At 39.6% G+C, this 24,810-nt stretch overlaps 2 protein-coding genes across 8 annotated transcripts in view; one reads left to right on the forward strand and one right to left on the reverse strand.

Annotated features, from left to right (window-relative positions):
* Positions 1-24,810, reverse strand: part of LOC128685812 (S-formylglutathione hydrolase) — a 69,556-nt gene that overhangs the window by 20,613 nt on the left and 24,133 nt on the right. The window contains exon 1 of one of the 4 annotated variants that reach the window (XM_053772488.2): positions 6,433-6,455. The exons of 1 other annotated variant lie outside the window; for it this stretch is intronic. The gene's annotated coding sequence lies outside the window, so the exon portion shown is untranslated. Of the gene's footprint in view, positions 1-6,415; positions 6,456-24,810 lie in introns of those variants that run through there. 2 more of the 4 variants (XM_053772487.2, XM_053772485.2) reach the window with 2 other exon arrangements.
* LOC128685810 (kinase suppressor of Ras 2) overlaps positions 6,795-24,810 on the forward strand; it is an 88,876-nt gene continuing 70,860 nt past the window's right edge. For all 4 annotated transcript variants that reach the window (XM_053772481.2, XM_053772482.2, XM_053772483.2 and 1 more), the window contains exons 1-5: positions 6,795-7,202; positions 20,147-20,290; positions 22,134-22,278; positions 22,550-22,981; positions 23,800-23,953. In XM_053772481.2, the coding sequence (XP_053628456.1) occupies positions 6,972-7,202; positions 20,147-20,290; positions 22,134-22,278; positions 22,550-22,981; positions 23,800-23,953 (1,106 nt within the window). In that variant the 5' untranslated portion in view covers positions 6,795-6,971. The remainder of the gene's footprint in view (positions 7,203-20,146; positions 20,291-22,133; positions 22,279-22,549; positions 22,982-23,799; positions 23,954-24,810) is intronic.

Raw genomic sequence — 24,810 nt, forward strand, 5'->3', positions numbered from 1 at the left:
TGTGGTTCTATTGTACCGGTACCTGCCCCATGCAGCGCGTTTCAAACGTACTGCACGAGCACAAGCAGGAGACCACCAAGGCACGCATTTCTGAGAATGCCTGCCCGAAGTTTGGGGTATAGAATGAGAAGCTGCGGTGAAAACGGAGGACGAGAAGAGGTGTAAAAGCTCATCGATGGAGGACGAAGAAGGAACCTCTTTAAAAACAGTCAGGTGTGAGTAAAGGTTCCAATTTGCCCGATTAAATTGCCAGCGTGGGGTGCGAAGAGGTGGCGAATATGAAGGGGAAGTAAGAATGATTGGGAAATGATCACTGTCATGTAAGTCCGGGAGAACAGACCAAGTAAAGTCTAATGCGGCGGAGGAAGAGCAAACTGAGAGATCGATGCAAGAGAGAGTATGAGTCCGAGGATCAAAATGGGTGTGAGTACCTGTATTTAAAACATGGAGGGGGTGGGTGGCAAGAAAAGCCTCTAACTGAATTCCACGGGAATCACAGTGAGACCCTCCCCAGAGGAAATGGTGGGCATTAAAATCACCAAGTAACAGAATCGGTGGCGGTAATGACGAAACAAGGAAGGCAAAATCCGGAATAGATAATGCCCGAGAAGGAGAGAGATATAAAGAACAGAGCGTATACCACCTATGTAAGTGGATACGGGCTGCTGTGTAATGCAGCGAAGTATGAACAAATAGCTGATGGTACGGAATATCAGTGCGGAGAAGAAGGGCACTTTCATTAAAGGTCCCATCAGGAAAAGGATCTGAAGAATACAATAAATTATAGCCTGAGATGTGAGAAATAACAGCAGAGTGTAATTTTGGTTCCTGTAAGCAAACACCAACAGGGGCAAACTGGGAGAGTAACATCTGAAGCTCACCCCGATTACCCCTGAGGCCGCGTATATTCCACTGTAAAAAGGCCATGATTGGCAATGATAAAGATACTTGAAATCCGCAGGTAAGGGTTCCTACGGACTAGAAGGGTTAGAAAAGTCCACATGCGGAGGCAGTGGAAAATGTTCAAGCAGCGAAGGAACGGTGCGCTGTGAAGAAAGGAGTTGCGCAGATGGAGCAGAGGAGAGAGGAAGAGCGGAAGGTGGATCAGTGTCCATTGATGGTTTGGTCTCTGCAATATATTCAGAGATTGCTTCAAGTGTTTCGGAATTCAGAGATGTCGTATGGGAGACAATATTGGGAATGGTAGGGGGAGGATGAGTAAAGATTGGGACTGTATTGGACTGTACCAAGGTAGGGGGGGGCGAAAGGGTGGAGGGAACTGGAGAAGCGTGGCAGGGGACAGAAGAGACAGGAACCTGGGAGGTGGCAGAAGAGGAAGAAACTTGGGAGGGAACAGGGGAGGAAGGTACATTACGAGGAGGAGGGTGAACCTCTGCACTTGTAACTGAGCCAGTGAGAGGGGAAGAACTAGGGACAGAGACAGGGAGGGTAAAATGAGGAGGTGGAAGATGGGTAGGAGGTGTTACCGGACCTTTTTTTGACTTTTGAGAAGTAGAGGGACGATTGGGAAGAGGTGTCGTACGAGGTCTCGTCGATACTGAGGCTTGTAAGAGAGAACTCGAAGAAGCGAGATTAGACTGAGGCGTTGAAGTAGGGACGTCTGAGCCGAGGACAGCAAAAGGATTAGATACAGGAGTGATTATGGGAGAGGTAACCACAGAGGTGGGTGTAGAAGATGGGATACCAGAAGTGGGGGGACGTTTTGAAACACGGGAATAAGAAACACGTGGGAGTCTCCCTTGGAGGCGGAGATGAGAAACTGCCATGGCATAAGGGAGACCTTCTGTCTCTTTGAGGTAACGGATTTCCCGCTCGTTTAAATAGACCTGACAACGGCGAGAGTACGAAGGGTGAGCCTCATGACAGTTAAGGCAAGAGGGAGATCGATTGCAAGACGTATTAGAATGGTCATCGGCACCACAGACTGGGCATTCGGCGATAGATCTGCAATATTTCGCTGGATGGCCAAATCGCCAGCAATTTCTACACTGTTGTGGTGTAGGGATCACCTTTCGAACTTGTAACCGATGTCCTGCTATATAAACGGAGGATGGGAGTTCTCGGCTGTCAAAAGTTAAACGAGCCACATTGCTAGGGTATCGTCTCCGCCCACGGGCAGGAAGAACGTAAGTGTCTACCTTGAGGATTGGGAGATCTTGGAGGAGTTCCAGCTGTTCTAGAATGTCGGTGCCACATGTCTGGAAATTTTGTTGAACTATGGTATGGGGCAGAATAACGGTACCACTACAAGAATTGAGGGAATGATGTTTTTCAAGGGTGACAGGAACAGTATCTATATGGGTAAGACGAGAGAGCTCACGAGCCTGGGTAGCATTCTGTACGGTAATGATGCGCGTACCGCTCTTAAGAGCATGAAAAGAAATATCTTTACCAACATGGCGTAGGAGTGCCTTGCCAATACTATGGTCAGAAAGATAGGCAGTAGAGGAAGTTGGTCGTAAAGTGAAGAATTTAGTCCACTGTTCAGTCTGAAACTGAGCGTGGAAAGGTAGTGAAGGACGTGTCGATCGTTTCTGAGAAGAACGAGAAGGTGAAGGTGGAGAAGTATCATCAGCAGGTAATTGTCGTTGACGTTTAGGCGTGGGACCAGAGTTGGTCCGACGTGGAACGGGTCGGCGATTTGAAAATCGCCGCACCGTAGAGGGAGAGGCCGGAAGCATAGTCAGAGGAGAGCGAAGGTCTGATAAATCGAAGGAGTCAGTCGAGGCCTCAGTACCTGAAGCGGGTGAGGAAACAGCACCGGCAATAGGTACAGAGGCATGAGGAATGTCTGAAGAGTGGTTCAAAGACGAGGCGGGGTCAGAACGGGGTGCGGTATCAAGAAGGGGCCCGGGGGTACCAGGTTCATGGACTAGGGCTGCCATGGTTAGGTTACTTCTTTCTTTTTGTTTTTAAGAAAAAAAAAGAAAGAAGAAAAGAAAATAAAAATAAAAAAAAGAAAAAAAAAGGGGGGACCGGGGAGGGATAGTTCCTAGGAGGGATGAAAGGGCCAGAAATCTCCCTCCGCGCCCAAGAGGACTCGACACCGCTAGTAGCGCAGATGCAGCATGGAACCCGTGCCATACCCTACCCTTCATGCCAGTAAACCAGCAATCTGGGATAGCAACCTCACATCTGCCGAGCTACCTCGGTGGACAAAAGAGAGGGCGGCCGGATATCCGCCACAAAGCATACCTCCTTCAGCCACCACCCCCGGAATCCGAAAGGTGGCTTCCAGAGCTACACCCGTCGCCCAAAAGACACCCAAAGCTACTCCGGGATACCGGAGAGGGATCGGGACATCCCTAGGCAATCCAGATTCCACGGCAAACTACGCCACCGCCAAGAAACCTCAACGGAATGGGATGGACCCCGGTGTCCTTTCTCCTACCTAGGAACTAGCGCGCCTGTGGGAGAAATCCCAAAGGACAAAAAGAGGAAGGGCAAAAGGGAGGAGTGGGGAGGAGGAGGAGGAAAGGAAAAAGGGGAGGATGGGGAGGATGGGATAGGGGAGGGGAGATTGGGGGGTAATTAGGTTCGGTCTGAGGAAGAAGACCGATAGGTCTAATTCCTCAGACCAAGAGCCTCTTCACCACGCCAAGGAGCCCCCCTTGAAGAGGTCAAGGTTCCTTAATGTTGGTGAGGAGCTCTTGATCTAGGGAATTGGATCTGTGCTCCAGTTACCTAAATTAATAATAATAACAATAATAATAATTATAATGATACAGCTTCAGTTCCCTAAATTAATAATAATTCAGAATACTGCTGCTAGTTGGCACAGCTGATGCCAAAACATCGTACACGTTTACATCACTGTGGGACAGTTTTCTTGTGCTTGCTTTAATTTTTTTTACAGTCATTTGGCCAAATTTCTTTTTTCTAACCATGGGTCCTAAGAAAATAAGTGCAAAGGACAGTGCTGAGAAGAAAAAGATGATGATTTCCATGGACTTACCCAGGCAATACCAGCTTAGTACATCTACAATATGTAGATACTAAAGCTGTAACAGTTATGGTAAGTGATTAAACAAAAATTGTATAAGTTAAGTTCAGCGATCAAACGAAACAATGTTGTTGTTAGAGGTTCACAGGGCCACTGACGTCAGACGCTGCAGCCTCAACATCTCCCTCTCTCAGCCTCCCCCATCATTTCTGCTCCAAGTGTGTAAGTACATACACATATACGCTTTATATAAACAGTTTAACATTTCTTTACATTCTGTAGTGTATTATGATTTATGTTTTTATATATGATATTTCTGCAATCAGCCTCACAAATTGTTTTCTCTTACAATAAGAGCATGGGAAGATACTACAGTCAAAGTTAGACAGTAAAGTAAAAGGACACAAGTGCAACTAATGTGACATTTATTGTGGCAACGTTTCGCTCTCCAGGAGCTTTATCAAGCCATTACCCTGGAGAGCGAAACGTTGCCACAATAAATGTCACATTAGTTGCACTTGTGTCCTTTTACTTTACATATTGTCGGTAATTTTACCAACTTTATTACAAAGTTAGACAGGAAATGGCGGACGCTTCCGCCACTGCCTCTGCTACCATATTTTGGCCTATTTTATTCATTCTAGAGTAAATAACAAAAAAGGCACAATACCGTGACTGGAACAATACACAAATAATCCGCACATAAAAGAGAGAAGCTTACGACGACGTTTCGGTCCGACTTGGACCATTGACTTTGTCAATGGTCCAAGTCGGACCATTTGTGTATTCTAGAGCATATATCACATTTCTGTGTTAATTATATTGTTTATTATGTCATATTAGATAAATTGTGATAGATAAATAAGCCATATTAGTGTCATATTCAAGTATTTTGTTTTATCTCCAGAGTGAAGGAACAGATTAATGGCTTTTCAATTACTTTAAATGAGGAAAACTGATTTGATATACGTGTGAATTGAGTTACGAGCTAGGTCATGGAACAGATTAAACTCGTAAGTCAAGGTTCTACCGTATTAAATAATGTCTGATTTCCACCAAGAAGCATCCTTTAACTCTAACAATGATATATAACCAAACACTGTGGAAATATATCAGACTTTTTTCTGGGTTATCCTAGGTAATTTACATGTGTTACTATGCAAAATAAACAGTGAAAAATAGTGAGATTCCTAGAGCATTCATGATTTCTCACATTATCAAGGAATCACAGAAATAAAAGGACAACAAAAGACTAATAAATCTGAAATATGACCTCACATAAGACCGTACTCTCCCTCAGTGAGAAGGATATGTCAGGAATCACAAAAGTGCTTGGAATTTCACTATTTTTTCACTGTGGTTATTTTGTATATCATATCACCTGCTTACTGTGATTTTATTGCATGTGTTAATAAAACTTGTGAAATTACAGTTGTATATAATTGTGCCTTAATAAATCTACCAACAAATTGATGGCATTTGCAACGCTTATTGCTCCTCAAGGAAGGTTCCTTGATGCTGGCAATAAGGCTCTTGATCCAAGGAAACTGAACATATGCTCCACTTCCTTGAATTGGTCCTGAACACCTTCCATCCCCCTCAGGAGCTGTATGACCTCCCTCTACGGGTTTAGCTCTCACCATTGCAATAACAATTCGGTAATAGAGTCATGCAAGTGTTGCAAATGTCTCGTGGTTCATCAGACACAAATATAACCATCCTCAATATATATTATCAGTGATAATAAGTCATCGACTTTTTTTGGGGTTATCTTTGGTAATTTACACTATGTTAATTGTACTTTTGTGTACTAGTAATATTAAATAAATTTACTAGGGAAATCCCATATAATAACATTAAGTTTATTTAGGTAGAAGTACACAAAAAGTTACATAAATTACCATACATAGTAGAATATATATATATATATATATATATATATATATATATATATATATATATATATATATATATATATATATATATATATTAATATATATTATATATATATATATATGGTGAGGGGCTCTTGATTTAGGGAATTGGATCTGTGCTCCAGTTCCCCGAATTAAGCCTGAATGCCTTCCACATCCCCCCCCCAGGCGCTGTATAATCCTCCGGGTTTAGCGCTTCCCCTTGATTATAATAATAATCCACTGGAGGTTGAAGGTTACACACAATATTTCCAGGTAATATACTAGGAAGGTGAGAGTGTTGTGTGAGAGGACAGACACACACTGACAAGATAACTAGGATCATTCATACATAATAATAGTAACACATGATAACACCAGCCACACACACACACCAGCCATTTATTATCTTTCACAAATACTAAAGAGCTGTGTCAGCCATGGAATATAGACACCAGTAACGTGGTACACTGCCACAACTCCTGCACTCAACAAATCATGTTGTAAATTAGAGAAAAAGTGATAATAATATTCAAACTCTTGGATGACCAACACCTCCCTGTGATCCACCGTTTTCTACTGCTGTTATTTTACCCTTGATGATATTATTACTTTTATGCTGAAAGAATAGTGTAATATTATTTTATAGTTATTCAGAAAAAAATCTCATTTAGTTATGTTATTGAGTATTATTAATTATTTAAACGTTAATACAGAAAGTTATTATAACTGACCAAATTTTGTTCCTCAGTATGCATCCTAGCATGAGGAAAAAAAATGATGCTTGTGGCTAGGAATTATGACAGTATTGTATTTTTCCTGGGATGATATGTATATACGCATGTGATCAGTGGTGTGAGATGCGAGTGATAATGCATGAGGAAGGTGAGGTGTGTGAGGGATGAACTTGTAGAACGCATGAGTGAGAAATGTTTGCAGGGTGTCCATGATGGCGGCCAGTGTGAGGCGCTCCCTTATGTGTTTCATGTAACCTAGTGGCTGAGCCTTGGCTCGCGGCGACCAAGCATGAAGGGAAAGTGCGGGTTACGCCGCCTCGTCTTGTGCACAGTGTCTATAGACAGATAGTAAGGTAGATGATGTCTTGGGGCGGCGGGAGGCTGGTGGGAGCGTTGCAGGGAGAAGGTCCACAGCAGCAGGTGGGCGGGGGCGGCGATGTGGGCGTGCAGGAGGTGATACAACGGGCGCTGGAGACCTGTGAGACTCACCACCAGTTCATCGCCTCGCAGGCAGAGCACTTGGAGAGACTCAGGTCTCAGTGTGCTACCAGCGCCCAGCTCACCCAGCAGGAGATCCGTACTCTTGAGGTACTCATACTACCTATATATCACTCTTCTTCACGCTTGTCTCGCTAGGGTTTAAGCCTAAATCATACGTATTTAAGCTTATCTTGCCTTTCATGCTTATCTCGCCTCTTTCCTTATCGCCTCTTTATGCTTATCTCACCCTTCTGTCTGCTTATCTCACCCTTTTATCTGCTTATCTCACTCTTTTATCTGCTTATCTCACCCTTTTATCTGCTTATCTCACCCTTTTATCTTCTTATCTCACCCTTTTATCTGCTTATATATCCCCTCTATCTGCTTATCTCACTTTTATATGCCTTTCTCACCCTTCAATATGCCTGTCTTACTCTTTATGTTTAAACCTCACTCTTAGTCATACACATTGACTGTAACCTGAAATGAAATGCTGATATCCAACATATATCACCCAACATATATCACCCAACATATATCACCCAACATATATCACCCAACATATATCACCCAACATATATCACCCAACATATATCACCCAATATATATCACCCAACATATATCACCCAACATATATCACCCAGCATATATCACCCAGCATATATCACCCAGCATATATCACCCAGCATATATCACCCAGCATATATCACCCAGCATATATCACCCAGCATATATCACCCAGCATATATCACCCAACATATATCACCCAGCATATATCACCCAGCATATATCACCCAGCATATATCACCCAACATATATCACCCAACATATATCACCCAACATATATCACCCAACATATATCACCTAACATATATCACCCAACATATATCACCCAACAAATCAGTTGTAAGTAAGCAAGTTAGTTTATTCAGGTATAGGTACACATAAATACAGTTATACAAATTATCATACATAGCAGCATGTGTAGATTACCTAGGATAACCCAAAAATGTCTAAGTAACTTATTTACATTGGGGTCCTTGTAATATCTTATTATTTGAATGTTTAAAGTTAAAACAGCTAAATAACTCAACTACATGAAAAGGAGTTACAATAAAAGGAGATACATTATGAACGAGGTAAACTGAGTTATGTATTTACATTAACATTAAAAAGAGGATCAGATCACAGTAATGGGTACCTGTATATTAGTTATACTAGAAATCACTCTCCTTTTCTGTAGCTACATTCATTGGTACTTTTTGGCTCTCTTCTCGAACTGGCTGATGCTGTGATGGGCTTTGACATGTGCAGGCAGTCCATTCCAGTTATTTATTGCCATACAGTAAAATGTGTTTGAAGTGTGACCACCAACTGGGGGTATTATAATACTATACTTGTTTTGGTTCTTGGCCTTGACAAACTTGGCAGCAAGATATTCTGGACACTGTGATGTAACTACTTGTTTTACTCTGTCTTCATTCAGCATATCCAGTTGCTGTAATTCATCCTGGCCTACATGCTCTCTTGTTTGAATGATTACCCAATCAGGTTTCACACAACACCCATCCCCCAACTATTCAAGTGTCTTACTTTACTTAACGTACAACACATCTACACCTACTATTGTGTGTTGTACATACAGGACACTTAGAATAAGCTTCAAGCCAGCACTCTGACTCTTCCTGGAGTTAAACTCATGCTAACCTCACTATGGTGTATAGAAATATACCTGGTTGGATGAATTTTATTAGAGTCAGCTGGCCGAGTGTTTAGCGCACTGACCTGTGAGTTTTTGGACTCTCCTACCATGGGTTCAGATCCCACCTGTTCTGCAATCATGTTACAAGGACTCCAGTAGAAATAAGATACTTTGTCTGACTCTTTTTGGGTTATCCTAGGTAATTTACTATTACAGTTCCTTGAGTCATGAAGACAGTACAAGAAACAAGTATCTCTGTGATACAACTCATGTTTGATGCAGATAAAGGGTCCATGCAAATAAAGGGCCCTAAAATTTGGAACTTGCTTCCAGAAGATGCAAAAAGTTCTGCCATTTCTTCAAAAATTTAGTTAACAAGCATCTTGTAAATCTGACCAAAACCCTGCATAGATTAATTATGTTAAAGGTCGGTTCATCAAAAGCAACTCTGGTGATCCAAATCATATTAGTATTTATTCATAGATCTAAACTTACTCCCTGTTCAGAACATCCACACTTACTACTGTGCAATCTACATATACAGGACCTTAAATTCCAACATTAACCTTGACCTAAAACACTTTCTTGATAGTTGTGACAGGACCCACAGGCATAACACCAGACACAAACATCTCTATGACATTCCCCGTGTCAGACTAAACCTTTACAAAAATTCAATGTATGTCAAAGGCCCTAAAATCTGGAACACCCTACCTGAAAACTCTAGAACTGCAGACACATTCATCACCTTCAAAACTACCATTAGAAAACATCTTATCTCCCTGATACACCCCGTTAACTAACTACATAAAAACCACCTGGTGGATCACACTTACACTCACTCACCCATTTGACTATAAGCACAGAAATACGAATCTTAATCTTAAAATAATGATTCCTAACTAGTCATAAGTTTGCTTGTGATACTCCAATATATAAACTATGTATTGTGCCAAAACAAAAGCATTCACATTGCTAAACTCACTAACTAGTATTTAGTCACTTAGTATTTAGTCAACTTACTCCATAATTTGTAATAATTTAGGGTTAAGAATTAATCTAAGTTTGCCCGAGATGCCTAGCCATGCTAGGGGTTCTAGTGGCCCCCTCTGTAATTAGTATTTTATTACATGTAAACTACACAATAACCAAAATCTGTAAACCCTGCATTGTAATCCTTATAGAGAATAAACTTGATTGATTGATTGATGCTGATGGTCAGTGTTTTATCAAATTCTTACACAAATTCTAAAAATGCCATAAATCATAAACCAAATTCTTATATACAGTATAAAGTGAAAGTGTAAACCACAGCATTCTTGTAAACTAAATAATTGTTTAGTAAATATAAGTTAATTTTAAGGCTGCCTAACATAAGGGGCTCAATATAAAGTACAGCTATTCCTCACTTAGCGACGTACTCTTTTACCGAAGACTCGGACTTACGATGGAGTCTTTGACCAGTATTTATACCTAAATAATGTATATTAGAGCTTATTTCCTCTATTCTGTTTATTAGAATATAGAGTAAACTACTGTATAAACATTTAAAAATATACCAGAAATGTTATAAATGGTGCAAAGGTGACTTTAAAACAATATCAAAGATGGGTGACACAAACCCACTACCATTATAGTATGCTCCTCACTTAACAACAAATTCATTTATCGACGTGGTCTCAGGAACGGAACTCCGTCGTTAAGTGAGGAGAGGCTGTAATTTATACATATCAAATTGTCCTATGTCATATGTAGCCATACTGTACTTTATAAAGTTTGTTATTGTCATTATCTCACTCTTCACTGTCATTCTACTCTTCACCATTATCACCCTTCACAGCTGTCTCACCCTTCACCCTCATCTTATATCTTCTCAGCCTTCAGCTCAGATCTGAAGAACCTTGGCTCAGTCCCAGCAAAAGTGGAAAAAGTTGTGCATGTTTCCTTATACTTGTTGCCTCTGTTCACCTAGCAGTAAGTAGCCAGGTATTTAGAATTTTTCCTTGCATAAACCAATGATGATACACCAGTATGCAAACATCCTACTAATCAAACTTTCAAATACTGTATGTATTATACAAAAAAAAATTTGTAAAAAAATTCCTTTATTATAGCAAGTCTCTTTTGAGCAATAACACAGTGACAGTTAAGTAAATACTTTGATATTACACTGCTTGAAGCACTCTCCTTCAAGTAAGATGCCTTCATGCTGGTGAAGGGGTTTTGATCCATGAAAGTAGAGCTATTCTTTCATTCCTTGGATCAAACTTGATGAGCTCCCTTTCTCCAGGCACTGTATGGTCCCTATGAATTAAGGACTTCCCTATGAATATACAGTAAACACTTAATTTAAAGAACTAATGGGGGAGGGAGTGGGTGGCCAGTAATGTAGATTGTAGTGGAATGAAGTGAAATTGTTTTGCCATGATTGTAACAATAACTAATAATTCTGTGTACTGATGGACTTTGTTGCTTCTGAATCTGTTGAACCAGCAGATTTTGTCCCATATTTCTGAACTCGGTTAAATTAAGGTCTTTTAAATTGAGGTTCATTAAATCAATGTTAATTAAAACAAGGCTGGTTAAATCATGGGTTTACTACACTGGTCATAATGCAATGCTGTATGTAATTTAATTGCTGACTGGCGGATTCTTGTGTTTAATACTGTACAAAGATAAGTAGAACATGATTTATTGAATGTGTTCAGCATATTGCCGGAATAAGTGTACAAGTTTTCAAGAGGAAACCAAATCACTAGCTCTGCCTAGTGCCAGACCATCCAGGCTGTGATAGCTATGTGGGCCAGTGGGCCACAAACAGAAACGGCCTGTGTAGTAGAAAATTCTAGCCCATGGCCAGGCTGCGAGGGGAAAAAAATGCTCGATTCCTGACACAGGTTCCAAGTTGTTGATTGGTCATTAAACTATCATCAAGCACTGACCTGATGTAAATTTGAATTATGTTATTAGATAACTTATGATTATAGTTTAACAAATCAACAAACCTGCCGCCTGGATAACTCATTGATTGTCAGTGATTTGAAGTCTTTGACTTTACTGGCTACCTTCCTGCCCTTTAATACTCTTGATAGCAAAAATTCATTTGTTGTAGACTGTGTAGACTAACATAACAGTACCTCAAAATGTTGGTGCAGCATAGTCTCTTAACCCTTTCAGGGTCCACAGGCCCTCTCCGACGACTTGTTCTCAGGGCCCCCCAAATTTAAAAAAAAAAAAAAAAAAAAAAATTATGAAAAGATAGAGAATATTTTCCCAATCATAATGACACCAAAAGAATGAAATTTGATGGAAAACTTACGGAATTATGCTCTTGCGAATTAGCGGCCTCAACGATGTTTACACATCAGCGATTTTGCCCACTTTGAGCCCTATTTTCAGCCAATTCCAGTGTACTAGTCGACAAAAATCATAACTATTTCACTAGAACTCCATTTTTTCTATCGAAAGAGTACAAGAAACCACCCATTTACCGATTTCAACTATCCAATACAGTGGTCAGAATTTAGCAATTTTGCCAATCTCACACAAATTTCAAAAGATGCCAATTTCCGAATAGGGTCCAGAATAAACAAGAAAGACATTCCTGGCACTAAAATAACATTTCCTCTGTTCATTAGTCACGTCCCCACACCCCTCTTATATTTCTTTGGCTTTTCACTTTGAATTTTTATTCTCACAAAAAATAGAAGATTTACTGTTATGCAGACTACTGCATTAGTGTAGAAATGGTATAAATAATATCGGCGCACTTGTGAAAGAATATTAGACTCACCAGTTAACGTGTATTGGACGCATAGCATGATTTTTACTTTTGAACTTTGGTAAAAATCGAACATTTCTGCTACTTTGAGCTCAGTTTCAAGGTACTTTCCATTGTAAAATCAGTCATAATCATCTCAATTTCTGTAATATGTCTTCCATTCTATAAAACGAGACCAGGAAAACTAGAATACAACAATAAATACCATATGAAAATACAGTGGACCCCCGCATAGCGAACGCCTTGCATAGCGAACATTCCGCATAGCGAACGCTTTGATCGCTAAAATTTTGCCCCGCATAGTAGACAAAAACCCGCTCAGCGAACTTCGTCCGAGACGCGTCCAATGTGCGGCCTCAGCCAGCCTCACATGTGCCGCCTGTCCCATTGTTTACCAGCTAGCCTCCGCGGTAACATTCAAGCATACACTCGGAATATTTCGTATTATTACAGTGTTTTCGGTTCTGTTTGTTGAAAATAAGTGACCATGGGCCCCAAGAAAGCTTCTAGTGCCAACCCTGTGGTAAAAAGGGTGAGAATTAGTATGGAAATTAAGAAAGATTTTGAAGGGTTTGGGGCTAACCCTGAGAAGCCTATGCCAGTTGTGGAATCCATTGTGCCTACTTCAAAAATTAAGGAAATGTGTGCACAGTGGGTTGAACTGCAAACCTTTATGGATGAAAATCACCCTGACACAGCTGTTGCAAGGCGTGCTGGTGACTATTTCAATGACAATGTTATGGCCCATTTTAGACAAATCGTAAAGGAACGGGAGGTACAGAGCTCTATGGACAGAAAGAAGTCCAGTGACTCTGAAGCTGGTCCTAGTGGCATTAAAAGAAGAAGGGAAGTAACCCCGGAAAAGGACTTGCCTCCTCAAGTGTTAATGGAAGGGGATTCCCCTTCTAAACACTAACACTCTCTCTCCCCTCCTCCCATCCCATCAATCATCACCAGATCTTCAATAAAAGTAAGTGTCATGTAATTGTGCATGCTTTTTTCAGTTTGTGTGTACTAAAATTAACATTTTTTTGTGGTAAAAAAATTTTTTTTTCATACTTTTGGGTGTCTTGCACGGATTAATTTTATTTCCATTATTTCTTATGGGGAAAATTAATTCGCATAGCGAACATTTCGCATAACGACCAGCCCTCTTGCACGGATTAAGTTCGCTATGCGGGGGTCCACTGTACAGTGCAAAGTCGCTGTTTTAATCCAAAAACACGGTCAAAATTTTTTTTTCTCATTACGCACTATGTGCTGCAGGATTTTTTTTTATACTGCACACACTGACCACATAGACCCATTCTTTCATATGTAGGCCTACCAGCTTTCTCTCACTAGATTTGAGGGCGCTAGAATTTAGGCATACCAGTATGTCATGGACACTGGTGCGTAAGCCGTACTAGTACGGCTGAAACCCTGAAAGGGTTAACAAGACTGTGGACTGCTGCCCTACTTAATTATCTGACATTGCTAGAAGTCTCTCTTAACAAAAATAAATTGCATATTCATAAATATCCCATGCTAGGAAGAGGAAACTTATGTTTTGGTCTGTTCTGGACCATTGTCCAGGCTGGTCCAAAATACAGATTATTTGTGAAATATTCCAGCCATGATTATAGTGACTTTTTTATTCTACAATAACTTGCTTTCAAACTTAATGATGATGCTTTGATAAACACCTTTATATGTGCCATTAAACATTCACCATGTAAATAATGGAGTGGACAATATCCACAACACTACACATCAATGTAATATATACTACCCACGGAAATCAAAACAAATCATAGCAAAATATCATAAAACAAAAAGCATGGCTGAATAAATGCTTATTCAGATCCATTGATAAAAACATGGTTATGAAAAGTATAGGATATGATTTGTCTCTAAGGAAGTAAGAAAATGACGATCTTTAAATCTTACCAGTTTAATTAGAAAGTCCAGCCATAGTTACTACTAATATTTAATAAATACCAGCTTGGAAAACCCTCCCAAATCCTAGGATAAAAAAAAAAGTTTGATTTAAAAAACAAAAAAAAAAAATAATGATCTAAAGTCATTGAACCCCCTACCTCCCTCCCAGATACTTATAACTGTAAACAAACTTAACAGTTTTCTTCTCTTCATTAGAGTCCAGTCCTACTGGCAGTATTCCAAAGACTCAAACTAATATCGGTACTGAATTGAGGAAAAAAGGCAGGTTGCACAACAAGATCTTATCGGGACAATGTTTGGCTTTGTCATGGCATATTTGTAGTTGGTTTTGGATGTACAGTATAGGTGTGTGAGAGTAGGGGTGGAGTATGGAGTTGCAGGCATGTGCATGTAGGTTAAGTTCCACACTGAGAGAACATAATTGCTGGATTGGAACCTTTGGCCTAGACTTCATCCTGGTTTAAGTCGCCATCTCATCCTTTTACCACTGAATGTTGTCAGTTGACCTTTTAGTTAAGGATAGTATGTTGTGTAATTTCATGCTTGTAGTAGCTTATTTGAGTCTGCAGGAGCTTAGCACTAGTTCTTGGCCCTTCCTCTTAATTTAAGTGACATACAGTTTTGTCATACCTACTGTTGAACCACAGAAAGAAAGCTTCAGTGTGGGAGGGTCTTAAAGTACTTTCTGTCATTCCCACTTGAACTTTCAAAAATGGAAGTTTAGCCTTCACTTGCCATTTATTGATAGGAAAACCAATACATGCCAGAGAGGAAAAGGGAAAGGCCTTCAGCACTTGGCTCTGTGATATCTCTAACCAAAGGAAAATGACAGGCAAATCTTGGTTCCCAAATGCACTACCTGACTGATAATACAGATTCTTCACTTTTAGGGAATAAGAGTATGATTACATAAAGAAAAATTGCTTTATCTGATGTTTTGACAGATACTTACCATATTTAAGGATTTATACTGGCTTATATATGTATGTATGTATAGTATGTATGTATGCTGTGGATACATTAATATGTGTACTGCTTGTGAAGACTGGTATTCCAAATGGGAGGGGAATGAAATTAGTTCTGTAGCTTCCATGGCCATGTATGTGCTTGCTTCGGGTGACATGTGCAGTGGTACTGGGCGCCTGATGTTTGAAGCACTGATGGCCAAGTGGACTAAGGTGTCTCAGAATTTTGGCAAGTGGCTCAGAAGGCATGCTAAAATATCAGAGGTTTGATTCCTGGCTAGTCACAGTATTGTTATTTGCTTAAAACCACTCATTCATGGATGCATTAATGTATGTATATACAGCCTCTCTTCACTTAACGACGGAATTCCATTCCTAGGACCATGTCGTCAAATGAATTCGTCGCTAAGCAAGGAGCATAATATAATGGTAATGGGTTTGTGTCAACCATCTTTGATATTGTTTTAATGTCACCTTCGCACCATTTATAACATTTTTAGTACATTTTTAAATGTTTATACAGTAGTGTACTGTATATTGTAATAAACAGAATAGAGGAAAGCAGCTTTAATATACGTACATTATTTAGGTATGCATACTGGTCAGAGAGCCTGTCGTAAGTCCGAGTCGTTGGTAAACAAGTACTTCGCTAAGTGAGGAGAGGCTGTACAGTGGAACCTCAAATATCGAACTTTCTTCGGTTCAGAAGGCTGTTCAAGTGCCTTTACCGAATGAATTTATTCCCATCAGGAATAATGTAAATTAGATTAGTCCATTTCAGACCCTCAAAAATACACTTATAAAAGCACTTACAAAAATACACTTACATAATTGGTCGTGTTGGGAGCAGTTCGATTTTTGAGGTTCCACTGTATATGCCTGTAGTTTATCTGGAGAGAGTTCCGGGGGTCAATGCCCCCGCGGCCCGGTCTGTGACCAGGCCTCCTTAGGTCAGTGTCCCAGGATGCGACCCACACCAGTCGACTAACACCCAGGTACCCATTTTACTGATGGGGAACATAGACAACAGGTGGAAAGAAACACGTCCAATGTTTCTACTCTGGCTGGGAATCGAACCCAGGCCCTCACCGTGTGAAGTGAGAGCGTTAACCACCAGGCCACCAGAGCCCTATGTGTTGGGTTCTTCTGTACAATATTTCAGTTCCGAGCTGCCAACACATTTCTCCACCCTGCACTTGTTAATGTTATTTGGATATTACTAAAGCACTATATTGTGGTTCCTAAGCACATGATAAAGTGAAGCAAAAATGCCTCATAGTGAGGCAGCTTTAGTTGTCTGAAGGCATTATGGTGTTAACAGCTTGTGATGCAAACAGCAGTCCACTAAGCTCTAAGATGGTTATGAGCATATTAAATATGCCTGACTGTGGGGACCAAGATAATGCTTTAAAAGGAAATTGCCTTTGGATGGCCAATTATATTACATATACAATCACTGCTGTTGTATTACAACTTAAAAGAACAGTGGTCATGCTTTTAGCTCAAGAGTGGATTGAAGAATTTAAAGAGACACAGACTACACCATGTTCAAATGATGGGTAGAGTGAGAATTGGCAAGTGCAAAAGTTTCAACTTAAGATCATTCAGCACTGAATGACCCATATGGAATGCAGACGAGAAAGATACATAATATACACTTTGAAAATCCTAGAGGGATTAGTACCAAACCTACACATGAAAATCACTCCCTACGAAAGCAAAAGATGCAACATTCCCCCAATGAAAAGCAGAGGCACTAAGAGACTAAGTGTCAGAGGCCCAAGACTGTTCAACTCCCTCCCAGCATACATAAGTGGGATTACCAATAGACCCCTGTCTTTCTTCAAGAAAGCGCTGGACAGACACCTAAAGTCAGTACCTGATCTGCCGGACTGGTTCGTACATCGGTTTACATGCGGCCAGCAGTAACAGCCTGGTTGATCAGACCCTTATCCACCATGAGGCCAGGCCACGGGGGCATTGATCCCCGAAACTCACTCCAGAACATTTTTGTGAATACAAAAAAAATCTAGATCATGGATGAAGGAAAGCACTAGTCCTAATGCCAACAAGATGATGCTCTTTTGGAAAAAAAAAAAATCCCTATTCAAAAATAAATAATTTGCTTCTGGTTTCAAGGCAGTCAAAGACGAGTTGACCCTTGTCTGTGCCTCGATAGACTGATTAATCCAATTATAATCTACTATTCCCTCAATATGTCAGTGCTTAGAAGGAAAAACAACAAGCAGTTACCAATAATTTGGAAGAAACTATAGGTAAGAAGGCTGGGTCAACAAAATCCTCTTAAGAACTGTTTTGTCAATGCAGAGAAGACATGTTGAAGCCAGAAAAATTGGAGTTAAATCTTGCTTAGACAGTGCTCTTACCTACAAGAATGCATCACTGATGCACACCCTATGTGTATGTATTTATTTATTGTAGAAGGTAGGAGCAAAGGGCTAGTTATCCCTACTGTATTAATTGCTGTACATATTTTTTTTTCAGTCACATTCTCCTCTCAGTTTTTAAATCTTAATTTAGGTATAAATACAGTACGTATTAGCATATTTTTCTAATTCATCTCTAGCTACTGTAAATTTCTTTATTTCTTGTCTCTCGGATAAAACCTTTGACTCTTCTCTGCTTCTCTGTCTTGAAGAGTGTGGTTTAGGTTCAGAATTCGTTGTAGTGTATGTACTTTACTGTACAGTAAAAGCCCCTCATTAACGGACCTCCCATGAACAGATTTTGGTTCTTTTGGACAAAACAGTTGACCCGACAAACATGCTGACTATCATAAAATGGACAAAAGTTCTTAATTCTGCATTTTGTCTATAACAATAGTGTTTGGTTGCCTTCTGGTGCATCAGGCCAAGCTGCTGACTCTGACATTTGTCCAGTATGGGCCAAGCGGCCACGTCTAGGACCTGCCCGCTTTCGTTGTACTCTCCTAGTTGCACTTGCCTATTTGTGGTTGCAGGGGTTGAGTCACAGCACAGCTCCTGGCCTCATCTAGGTGTCCTGAGCCATAGGTCACCTGTTCCAATTTATTTTTGTGCTCACCACAGATATTTTCATCATTCAGTCTCTAATTTTCCCTGGACTTAGAGCATTTTGTGTGTTTTATTAACATATTAAGTAAAGTGCAATTAACAGTGGTTTCTAAAGCGAGTAGTGGGTGAAGATAACACCAGGCAGTAAGCTCAGCAAAGACTGCTTCTTAGTATTATACAGTGATAATGATGATGGTACTCACAATTTGAAACTGATGTTCATGGGCAAATCAGCATGGCCTCGTCCTTTAAAGGATAGTGATGAAAAGACTGAAAAGCCACCAAAGCCATGAATGAATTGTTGAAATGTGATTGATGTTTTCATCATGTATGCTGGGTCTCTTGACAAAAATGAAGACCCGTTATCCATACTTTAGAATTCTTAAGAGGATTTATCATAGGGAAGCAGCATCAGTGTTTTAAACAATTGAAGCTGGATACATTCATGGGGTAGTGCAGAAGAATCCTTCTGCATTACCACATGCAAGTTCTAAGAGGCAACTAAAATGCCAGGAGTAAGGGCTAGTAACCTCTTCTCCTGTGTAACTTAATAAATGTAAAAAGAAAGAAAGCTTTTTAACATTTCTTTTTCGGGTCACCTTGCTTTAGTGGGAGATGGTCGGCTTGTTAAAAAAAAATTAAACCTGCTCCTCTTTTAACATAGTCTTTTACGTCTTCTCAGCCATCTACATCTTTTCAACTCTCTACATCATCTTTTGTCATCTATATCTCAACCATGTATGTTATTTTTACTAGTAGAGCTTTACAGCTCCTCAGACTCAGAATAAGAGTTATTCTGAGTCACCATTATCGATCACAGCAATTTACACTTCATCTCTGCACCATGAAAAGGTAAGTAAAATTACTGTAAATTACACAGAGTACTATAAAATTACTGTATTGTAGTACTACAGGTGGTTCGGACATGTAGAGAGAATGGAGCGAAACAGAATGACTTCAAGAGTGTATCAGTCTGTAGTGGAAGGAAGGCGGGGTAGGGGTCGGCCTAGGAAAGGTTGGAGGGAGGGGGTAAAGGAGGTTTTGTGTGCGAGGGACTTGGACTTCCGGCAGGCGTGCGTGAGCGTGTTTGATAGGAGTGAATGGAGACGAATGGTTTTTAATACTTGACGTGCTGTTGGAGTGTGAGCAAAGTAACATTTATGAAGGGGTTGAGGGAAACCGGCAGGCCGGACTTGAGTCCTGGAGATGGGAAGTACAGTGCCTGCACTCTGAAGGAGGGGTGTTAATGTTGCAGTTTAAAAACTGTAGTGTAAAGCACCCTTCTGGCAAGACAGTGATGGAGTGAATGATGGTGAAAGTTTTTCTTTTTCGGGCCACCCTGCCTTGGTGGGAATCGGCCAGTGTGATAATAATAAAAAAAAAAAATTGTCTTCTGTAATCACAGATGATCATGAAAAAATAATTTCATAATTTGGATGTTGTGGACAGTCGGAATTATCATACAGCCTGCCTTACCCCATTAGTCAGTTAATGAGAGGTTTTACTGTACTTGGTTGTTTTGGTTTATTTTGTATATGTTACTTACCATGTATGCTTGCAATATGTATTCACTGTATATATTTATAGCTTTATTTTCTTTGCTAAAAAAGGGAAAACTGGTGAAGCTGTTCAGCCTGCAGTTAGTGACGAAGCGTCACTTACCAAGGGGTGTGCCACTACCCCTGGAGCTGCAGCTTTACCCATCTCTCAAGCAGTGGCTTCAAGTTGTAGGACTCTGCAAGGATTCAGTCACTGTAAGTAGCTGGTATTCCAGTGTAGTCTTAATTGTTTTTAATTATAGTTTAATTATGTTGTAGTGTAGATACAGTATCTTCTACTATTCTTTGTTTTAAGTAGCAATTACTATAGTTATTCCTCCCAGCTTTGAAATTTGTAACCCTTCCATTACTCTTATCATGCCTTGATGTGGTTTATGTATCATATATTTGTATGGAAGAAACAAGTATGCATAAATTATGAGCAAGCAATCAGAGAAGCCTGGCCTCAGACCAGGCTGTACTAGTAGATAAACTTTTAGAATTGGTATCCCTCAAATTTGGTTTTGGGTTATTAACTCTTTAATGTTAACAAGCAGAATAGTCTTTTTATCTAATCACCTGTATGTAACTCTTGTAAATCTTCCTTACAAATATTGCTGTTATTTAACTCTAGAGAAAATCGTGTTTTTTTTTTTTTGTACTATAATTTTTGTAATCTGATGTAGTTTTTAGTATTTTTTTATTACAGTGGACCCCCGGTTTTCGTCCGGTGCGGAAATTGTACAATTTGGATTTCGAGCACTTTTTTCGATGAAATTTTCCCCCGGGTTTCGTACATCCGCTCAGAAATCGTCGGTACTAGTCGCGTGCATCTGGGCCGCTCATACGTTTGTGACTCACTCTTGGGCACATTAAATGTCTTATTTTAGGTTAATATAGACATTTTCATTAATCCATCTATGATATTTTCTTCAAAATTATATAAGAAACACATTACATGGCATATAAACATGCCTTTGTTACTCGTTCACTAAGAGTGTACCTCTAGTCTTAACACCATAGTTATAGTACTAATACGTAATAATAATCACTCTTGGGCACATTAAATGTCTTATTTTAGGTTAATATAGACACTTTCATTAATCCATCTATGATATTTTCTTCAAAATTATATAAGAAACATATTACATAGCATTCAAACATGCAATATTTATGTGCTATTGAGGGTTGAGTTGGTGGAGGGAAAACACTTCGTTTTCTCTGGTCCAGCGTTAGAGAAAACTCTATGAATCTGTGTCTGGCCCAGTCACCGCCCTTAATACATAAGCTTTTGTTTACAATTCTCGGCATGAATTATTCATTATTCTTTGTTTATGATGGCATCTAAAGGTAGTTGTTAGAAATGATTAAACTCAGTGAACGTGGTATGTTGATGGTAATAATATGGCTGTGGGCTGCAGTATATATAGCCGGTAGGTATAGCCCAGGTGGACTACATCTGCCTGGGACTACTAATAAATTCTACTCGCCTCGTGCCCTACATTAAGACTACGTACAAATATTTTAAGGTATGTAATGAATGTACTGTGTATGTATTTTACTTTTTATTGTTTTTTTTAATGCCTAGTTTTATTACTAACTTAATATATGTTAGTGTAAACTTGACAACCCTATGCCTGTTGTGGAATCTATTGTGATTTCGGGGAAGTGGGGTTGGATGTGAGTGGCCATGATGTGGAAGAGTTGGTGGACAATCACAGGGAAGAGCTGCAACACCATAGTTATTCTCTATAAAATTGATTTTTTGTCAATATTTTTGGGTGTCTGAAATGGATTAATTGGATTTAAATTATTTCTTATGGGAAATATTACTTCGGTTTTCATCCATTTCGGATTTCAGCCGACCTTCTGGAACGGATTGAGGACGAAAACCGGGGATCTACTGTATTTCTGTACCATGTGTGATACGTACTACTACAGTATATTAAAATTATTAGAAAAATGCAAATTTTTTTTTTAGAGACAACTGTTATGGGTGTAGGGAAAAGACTAAGTGCCAACATAAGATTATGTTTATTCTATCTACTTTACTGCATAGGGTATGTGCCAGCGAGTCTCAACACTTGAAGGATTGCTTGAAAAGAGAGAGAATGAATTACGGAACATCCTGAGTGACTATGGAGCCGATCGGAGTGAAGCCCATAAGCTGGCTCGAGCCATGCACAATCTCAAACGATATACAGGTAAGAGATTATTAATGTGTATGCAGTAGGAGCTCGGTACAATACACACTGTGTAAATGGTCAATAGATGTGTTATAATGTTTTCATTTCTTAACTTTTCATTCATCTGAATAACTTTTCCTTTACACCTATTTTTTAAAATTCCCAAGTTAATCTATCATGAGGAATTCAGCTAAAAATCTTCAGATTTCTAGACAAATAGATTTTATTTCTATTACTCAACAAATGGCATCCACTTTCTCTATTAAAAAAAACAAAATTGCCTTTGCAGAGATCCAGATGCAGGGCCAGGGTGGAGACTGGGGAAGTTCGGAATTGCCCCTGTACTGGGACTCTTGGGAGCGCTCCTGCCCACCATCACCTCGTCCTAGCCATCGGACACAACGAGAATGCCGCTCATCTGTGTCTTCTTCTGATGGAGATGGTGGCAGTGTCACTAGTGGCAGCACAAGTGGAGGGGCTTGGAGTGGGGATGGGAGTCGGACCAGCGGAAGGGGCGCTCCACTCAGTCAGCGTAGCAGCGATGACTCCTCCACTCCCTCGTCGCCCCCTCCGCCTCTCTCCTCTGTTCCTCCACTGAGTCCTGGTGGTCCCTTCCATGCACCCTCCAACCTCACCCTTCCTGGCAGTGGCTCTGTATTTTCGGAGAAACGCTGTACCCCTCCTCCCACACCTAATATAATACCCAAAGGCAAATCTTCAGGTTAGTTAAATTCAGATTTAATAATAAGAATGAGATGTAGGTACGGTAGGGAGACCTTTATAGTAGCTGATGAGGATGCATTTTGAGCAAACTTAAATATGTATAGCCATAAATATATCTGGAATGAGCACTGGAAAATTTCTTGTTTTTACTGCAATGGCCATCTCCCACCAAGGCAGGGATACCCAAAGAAAGCACATCCATTATAGAGATTAATAGAGTATATTAAGTAGGTTTTGGTTTAAAAGAATATTAAATAGGTTTTAGTTAAAACTAGCAATTTTGGGTGTAATTGGTAGCCAGTAAGCTTGTTTGTTTATGCAATATATTAAATTGAAAGAGAAGATGACAGTTTTTGCCAATTCATATCCAGTATTTCTTTTAAATTTGGTAATTGTAGTATTATCAACAAGCTGTGAGTCCTGGTCATTTTTTTTTTTTTTTTTTTTTTTTTAACTTATTTTCTGGTCTGTTGATGACAAGAAGGCAAGGATCTGGGGATCATGTACTTGATTGTGTAGGCGTGTAGTTGATTTTCAAGGTCACGAGTTATGCTTATTTTTGCTTCTTGGTAGGATTGGAATAAGAAGGATCATTTTAGAATTTAAAATGTTTGTTAGGGTAAAACACATTTAATGAAATATTTAAAAGTTATTAGACTGAAAGAGGAAATTCTAGAAATGTGTGTTGATGGGAAAGAATTTATTAAAAAAAAAAAAAAAGGTTTTATTAGTATATCTTTTTATTACGTAATTCTGAATTCTTTGTGCAATAAATTTAATATAAATTTCATATAATATATGGGTTTGTTTCTTAAGGTGATAAGAAGTTTCCAACAACTCCACCGCCTGGTAAGAAATATCAAACTTGCCTCCTGAATCCCATGCAGCCATTAGGACGGTCCACTTCTCACGAGTCCCAGCTTGCACCTCGTACTGAAGGCCACGAACAGCAGTCATCCACACTTCTCAGGTAGTTTTGTATCTTTTGATGTTCACTGCCTGTTTAAGGTGAATTTTTTTTATTGTATAGATGCTTTTTGGTTTTCAATTTTAAAGTTAACCTCTAGTAAGTGGCATAGTATTATAATTTGTATATTGTTAATTGAAATTTTTTAATTGCGGAATGCATGTTTTGTAGTGTGTGCAGTTTTTGATGCATGAAACAGTAGTGATATACTGTAGATACCAATATGTACTGTACTGCATATAAAAAATATCCATTCTGTATTATGCTTGTTAGCAAAGTTTGATTTTTTTATTAAACAAGTTTTAAGAATGTTTGTGTGCTGTACATAGAAATGAATGTAGTAGTTAAATATCTTCCCTTCCTTTCTCTCACTCTCTCCCCTCACTTTTTTTTTAAGAGTGGTGAGTAAACCTCAACTATGTTAAGTCTTTTTGACAGATAACCTCATTGTAGATGTTAGTCTGTATAAAGGTATATACTCTTTCTCTTCATTTATCCCTTTTCCCCAGTCGTTCTTTCATGTAAATGCAGAAAGTACGAATGAGATAATAACTTTGTTTGAACTAATGGAGCCGTGCAAACAATATTGGTACATGGGCTGATGCTCTAGTTCACCAGCGGTTACACATGCTTTTAGCAATAAATTCTGTAGAAAGTGGGCATATTTCTTTATAGAGGTTCATAAAAATAGAGTAGAGATAAATGGCAGCAAACATGTTGACAATGTCATCGTGGTAATTCTGTGGCACACAGCAATGGAAAGAGTGTATATGTGATCTTTGTTCTGTGTATTCACTAGGCTGCAAAGTTTGGACTTGAGGCACTAAGGCTTCTGGCCATCTTTTTCCCTATCTTGACCT

Source organism: Cherax quadricarinatus, chromosome 23 (assembly GCF_038502225.1).
Source record: "Cherax quadricarinatus isolate ZL_2023a chromosome 23, ASM3850222v1, whole genome shotgun sequence".
NCBI classification, from domain to species: Eukaryota; Metazoa; Arthropoda; class Malacostraca; order Decapoda; family Parastacidae; genus Cherax; species Cherax quadricarinatus.